The sequence below is a fragment of the Micromys minutus genome (genome assembly GCF_963924665.1).
Source record: "Micromys minutus genome assembly, chromosome: 1".
In the NCBI taxonomy this organism is placed as follows: Eukaryota; Metazoa; Chordata; class Mammalia; order Rodentia; family Muridae; genus Micromys; species Micromys minutus.
In genome coordinates this window covers 202,677,312-202,684,170 of record NC_137969.1, presented here as the reverse complement: position 1 = coordinate 202,684,170, position 6,859 = coordinate 202,677,312, and the positions used below count along the sequence as shown (strand labels likewise).

General features: G+C 37.2%; 1 protein-coding gene across 1 annotated transcript in view; it reads right to left on the bottom strand.

The window, feature by feature from the left end:
- Window positions 1-5,710: 5,710 nt before the first annotated feature.
- The window catches only part of MIPOL1 (mirror-image polydactyly 1), a 286,282-nt gene continuing 285,133 nt past the window's right edge, over window positions 5,711-6,859 (bottom strand). Inside the window, exon 11 of the mRNA XM_080936131.1 lies at window positions 5,711-6,388. Coding sequence (XP_080792257.1) covers window positions 6,322-6,388 — 67 coding nt within the window. The 3' untranslated portion in view covers window positions 5,711-6,321. The remainder of the gene's footprint in view (window positions 6,389-6,859) is intronic.

The following is a 6,859-nucleotide window of genomic DNA, read 5'->3' as shown; positions in this document are numbered from 1 at the left end:
TTGGTTCAGATAATATTGCCAGGTACAGATTTCATGTTATGGAGCGGGCCTTAAATCCACCAAAGATTGTTGGTTATTCCCATGACATTTGTGCCATCATTATACAGTGGGCATGTGTTGACAGGATGTTTGGTACTAGACCTCTTAGAGTTCACATCTGGATAAGGCTGATGATCACCCCACACCCTGCCCCCAATAGTTTGCATGGCATTTTCCAGCACTCTGAAACTTAGACAGTCTTATGACTCAAGTAGGTGGTACCTTCAGCAATAACATCTTACTACTAACTTTCTGAGGGTAACTAAGAGCATTTTCAATGGTGTGTACTATTTAGGCACTGTCTATTGAATCTCACTGGCCAAGAACTCCTAAACAGGTAGCACTGGGCTTTTCATTTGTTAGCCCATGATACACAGTAGGGACATATAACTGTTTTGTTATATGAAAACTCCATTTAAATGTACTATGTATATATTATACAGTTATATAATTTTATATAATGTTATAGGGTTATATAAATTTTAGGAAGCTTCAAAGTAGTAGGTTTCCATGTGATCTTTTAAGCGCTTCCATGTGATCTTTTTGATCTTTAGTGTTATCCCTCCCTGTGTTATTTTTTTAATCCTGTCTACCCCTCCCCCTTATTCCAGTTTAACCTCCCCTGAGCCATTATTCCTCTTTAAGCATTTGTGGCCCTCATTTCTATCTCCCTTGTCTTGAATATCAGCCTCATGGCCCTCGATTAACTTACTGGCCTCAGTGAGCATTCCAGACAAAATGAACCGGTGGTTCAGAGCCGGTATCTACAAAGGAGAGCATCCATGTGATATTTACCTCCCCGTTACCAGCTGCATCGATGTATCTGCAAGCTTCATTATTTCATTTTCTTCCACAGTTGAATAATGTTCTATTGTGTAAATGTACCACATTTTTACTATCCATTCATCGGTTGATAGACATCTAGTTTGTTTCCATGTCTTGGCTGTTGTAACTCAGCAGCAATGAACACGGAAGGCAGCTATTTATAAAGTAGGATATACGTCCTTTGGGTTTAATCACAAGAGTCAGGGTTCATAAAATATGAAGTGCATTTTCAAACGGTCAACATCATTATCCATCAAGAAAATACAAATTAAAAACTTCTTTGAGATTTCAAATTACTCTAGTTATAATGGCTAAGAAAAAGCAAAATAACCAAAACCCAAACTAAACCCAAACTGCACCCAACCAAATGCTGGCAAAAGCTGGCAAATGCTGGCATGGATGTTGGGCGATGGGAACATTTGTTCAATGCCAGTGGGGGTGCAATTGAGTGTAGCTGGAATGGGGATCAGTGTGGAGCTTCCTCAGAAGGCTAGAAATCATCCCACCATATCATATTAGGCTCACTTTGTGTCTTACGAAAAATAATATTTAATATTTTATTACCATAACTTATTTTACATCCGAGAACTCTAGTGCCTCTTGTGAGCCAATGGGGTGTGCCTAGGGAATGTGTGCTCCATCTCCACGGCCATTTGTAGCAGAGGCAGTAAAATCAGGCTTCTATAAAACACAGAAATACATATTCACTGACCACAGATTCTGACGAAAGGTACAAAATGCCACACAAAGATCAAGACACTTAACAAGGGAAACTCAAGGGCAAAACTGTTGGCCCTTAGAAGAATTGGTGGGAGAGGCCTGCTCTGGGATTGGAGGCACAGTGGAGCCCGGCTCCTCATGCAGCTGCCCCAGAGACTCTGAGTCGGAAGGAGCTTCAGTTCAGATCTGCGTACCCTAGAGAGGCCTGGACGGTACGTCATCCATGTGCTCTTATCAACTTTTATCTTTATTAAGGAACCAATAAATAGTTTGTAACTTGATCTTCTTCACTGCAATATATTTCACAACGAACATGTAGTACAATGTCTTCAGTATTATAGACTTGATTAAGATCAATCTGTAGGAACTGTATTAAAGCATGTAGGATTTGAGATAGGAGAGTTTATGTGACTAAAGAGTAAATACAAATTTCAGATACTTGAGTTGGTGCATTTAAAATATATCCTTGTTAATAACTGGATAGTAAACGGGTGGCTTCCCAAGTACCAGCATATTCTGAAAACAACAAAATCAAGGGCAAGCATAGTAAGGCTTCTCAGTAAAAACCATTTCAATGATTCTTAAAAATACACATTTATCATTGTCAAATTCTATTTGTGAAGGACTACATTAAAAACAACTTCAACCTTTATAGATGTAAACTCATACTAAAGAACACAGTGGAAAGGAGCTTTTCAGTAAGGGCTGTTTCAGTAAAAGGATTACAAAACATTTGGTAACTTGAGATGCTAGTTTGGAACGTATGCTACTAGTTCAAATGTGCAAGCTCCAACTTAACAAATGTTTAAAATATTTGAGTTTTAGAACTGTGCCAAAATAAATCACATCTTTTCTAGAGATGACATATTTAGCTAAGCATGGGCAATATAAATCTTTCAACCATTTCATGTATTTGTTTAAAAAGCCCCAGAAACCACATGTACTTCCAACCAAACATGCACACAATGCTGCTCACTGAAGCCTGACAACCAACTTACAAATCAATTTTAAACAGGCAAATATACTTTTGTGTGTATTTGTGGTCATGTATGCAATAACCAAATACAGTAGTTAGATGTAAATTAGTTACCAAGAACACACTAATAATATATGTAAAAAATCTGTGTGCCACACAAACTACATGTAAGATGACTGAAGCTCTGTTATGGTTATTACATTATATAATGCCTGTGTATGATCACATTTGATGGTGGAAACTTTAAGAAGTTATTATAATCTCTAAAAACCTAGATAAAAAATAATTTCTAGGTACCTCTTTCCTTACTGAACCTACAAGTCTTTTAAAACTTTTTGGTGAAATGAGCAATTTCTATTAGTAAGTTATTCAAAAAGATTTTTTAGTTTATTTTCATAAGTAAATACACAAAATAAAAGCTCAAAACATTTATTTCAAAAAGTATCTTTGTTAATTAGCTTAAAACACATGGCTTATTTATCAAACTCAAATTATTAGATATAATTCATCAATTTTGTTTCAATGCCTATATGTGGCTTGTAAGCCACCACTGTAACTGGTTTTTATCAAATGTGTGTTGTAGGAAGCAGGGTATGTTGGAAATATATTTTACCATTTTTATAACACTTCAGTTAGGTTTTAGCAATAGACCAAATTAAAAGTAGTTTAGAATAGTCCTGCCTGTGTTCCTGTGAAGGCTGAGTCAGAGCACATGGTGCTATAGAGTACTCAGAGGTGACATTACTGCCAAGGGATTTATGCATGTAGTTTATGCTGAGCTACACAGAAAGAGATGTATATAATCTTCAGATTCCTAGAGAAGTCATGCATAGGAGTAAAGAGGAAATGGAACAATGGTAGCAGAGATGACAGAACTTAACAATGTATCTTCCGAGACATTGCTTCTAACTGCTGCCCTATTTAACTTTTTATTTATGGTGTGTGTGTGCTTACTTGACTTTTATGTGTCTTGTGTGAATACAGGTACACATGGAGGTCAGAGGGTTTTGGATCCCACAGACCAGAGTTACAGAAATCTATGAGGCACCTGACTCGGGTACTGGGAACCAACTTCGGTTTTCTGCAAGAGCAATAAATAACTTGACCGTAAAGACATCTCTTTATGTAGCAGCATCTGTCTGTAGCAGCAGACATTAAAATCTTTGCTATGCTCCAGTGGATGCCCCTGCACCAATAATTAATCAGACAGCACAAAGTTTGATTGCTAGGTTAAATTAAAAATACAGATCCAAAGTTGGGGCAGATAAGAATTTGGTGAAGGATCTGGGAAGAGCTAAGGGGAGCAGTTAAGGGAAAATATGATTAAAATCCATTGTAGGAGACATTCAAAGACTCAATACAAATATCTGAAAAAATTAGAAAGCAAACGATTTGCTATACTATTTTTTTCTCACACCGAGGCTTAGAGACCTATAGTTTAAATGGAGATTGTTACAATACCTCAGCCCTCTGAGAAGTTCCAAAAGGCTGTACTTGTTTTCCCTCCAGAATAAATATAATTCACAATGACCATAAAACAATAGAACCAATACTAAAATCGGTATAATTATCACTCAATGCTGGTAGAGTCATTTATAAAAAGATGTGAAATGATTCGCAGATCAAGCAGCAGCAATCTTTCCTTTAAACGAGTTGCTTATGTTTTTTGAGATGTGAACTCTCTTGCTGCTATGGGAACAGCCTTGGTGATGCTGAAGGCGAACTCCAGGAAACACTGCAAATGGGGTTCTTTAGTAGATGCGCTGCTGTTTAAGTGCATCTTCGGTGGCAATGGATCTTCAGCGATGGTGGTTATTCCTCCACACGAAAATAGCGATTACTTGAAAGAGTGTTGGGTAGCTGTAAGAACTCAAAACCAAAGTAGTCTGGGACATTTCCGAAGGTGGTGGTTTCACTTTATAATCTCTTGCTCTGTACAGGAACCAGGTGCTCAAAGTGACATTTGGAAGTTACAAAATATTTTCATTTACACTTGGTGTTCCAAGACTTCAGAGTAAATAACTTTAGGAAAGTGTCTGTTTCTAAAGACCAAACTGAAAATTCAACTTTTAGCCGTGACTGTTAAAAAACATTCAGGAACGGATATTTTCGATACTCACCGGCATCCCCTGGGTAAGTTGAAAGATGCCGCGTCTTCAGAAGGGGGCAGGTCAGGTGGCGGTTACAGAGCGTGAGGACATGAAACTAAGGCACTACCTTCCATGTTTAAGAACCTTTGGTCTGTCAGAGACTGCGATGCTCGCTGTGACTCTGAAACAAGTGCAGTTGGTGTATTTTTAATGCCTGCTATCACTTACTGTAATTTAAAACCCCAAAGAGAATGGAACAAACGTAGATTTCAGAGATGAGTGCAGTGAGATGAATCTTCATTTTATAGACTAAGTAACAAGAAAATAGTGTATCAGGATTTTGATTCATATTTCATCTATGACAAAGGACCTCAAAATATTCTTAAGAGTTGAGAGAGGAATAAAATGGAAATTTCTAATGGCATATGAAAGAATGGTATAGTCTACCATTCTGAACATATTTGTCCTGAAAACAGGAGATGATAAATACTTTAGCTCGCTCTAATAGAAGAGTTATGAACTTAGAAAAGTTTCTGTCTATAAATCACACTAACTCATTTTTTTCACTTCATTCTCTTCAAGGTTTGACCTTTCAGCTATCCAATCTGTAAAACTGACGTGTTTTTGTAAGTATTCATAATATCGCATGATAAAATGGCCTGCTTTCACTATTTTATGTCTTAAATAAATTCAAAAGTAGTAATTTGAACAAAACTGCAAGACTGCTTTTTATCTAAGTCCTCATATTTGAAATCATTTTGTATATTAGAGATTTCCTTCTACCACAGCAAAAAGAATAATCTAAAAAAAATAATAAGAGTGCTAAGAGGTTTGGTGTACTCTTGCCTTTTAGGATAGAGACATGCTGACTGGCACATGCTAATTTTCAGGCCAAAAGTATCACAGACTATGAGCAGAGACTTGGCTCTTTCTACAGCTTACATGATGCCTAGGTAATTACCCGGACTCAATAGTAAAAAAATACCAACAATATTTATGCATAAGTGTACGTTAATAGCCCATTTTATTGAGGAGAGTGTATGTTATCTATAGTGAAACAAAAATCATGTCTTGGTGATTGCCATTTTACTGTACTATTAAAGCAAATTATACATTTAATTCATGCTATTTACAGCATATTCTTCAATATTAAGAAAAATAGCTGCATACACACATTGAAGGCAGGCTACATTCTCTCATGTCTGAGCTTCTCCCATCAGTTAAGAAATATACTCTATACTGAAAACGCATTTATTTGAAGTTTTGACCTAACACAGTGGATTAAGGCTTGGACAATATTTACTTTGCTGCACTTTGATTCAGAAAGGGCCATATGCGGGGCTCTCATCCCGACTGACTTCACACATTTTTTTTTATAGTACACCAGCTAAAAGATTTACATTAAAGGCACAGATATAAAATGGTTACAAAATAAGCTGCAATGTTGTAGTTGGTAAAAGCCTGTAGTTAATATATTTGGATAAATAACTGAAGTCAGCAGCAAAGTGGTTAAACATTTGTGATTTGATTTTATCTCAGCTTGGAATGTGGTTGGAGTGTCCCACTTCTAACAACTGTTTGCTAAGTTAAGGCTTTTAGTGTTTACACAGTGTTGAATGAGGCAGCCTGGTCACCAGATGTGATTGCTCCCCCAGACTGGGTGGCTTTCAGTCAGATCACGGTCCTCACAGTCCCTGTTCCAACCTTCTTCCTCAGGACATCCACCAGCCTTTCTAACCTAAGTAGGAGCAGGGGAAAGGGGGAAAAAAAGAGAAAGAGTGCAGTTATTATTGGGACTATCTGGCAGCAAAGAACAGTATGTACCGTGGCCGTCCGTACCAGCAGTCCTGCTAAGAAACAAAGCGTCACTGTAAGCGCGAGACAAGAATTCGGGGTTCAAGAACGGTGCAGCATAAATTTTAACTCGGCTTCCTGATTATGTTAGATGTTATACAAAATATACAGATGACTCGTTTGAATACATTTATCTACTTGCATGAAAGTCGTGAGTGAATTGTCTACTGTGTAAAGACAAGATGGCATTTTGAACAAAGCAGTTGCGAGCAGATTTGTATAAGAAAAATAATTTTTAACCAGTCATATAGGAAGTCTGAGATGTGCTCTTGCACATGCCAAATTCCTTTATACTCTCAGCTTAATATAAAGATGGGGAGTTTAATCCTACAGTAGCATAAGCAGACACATGATC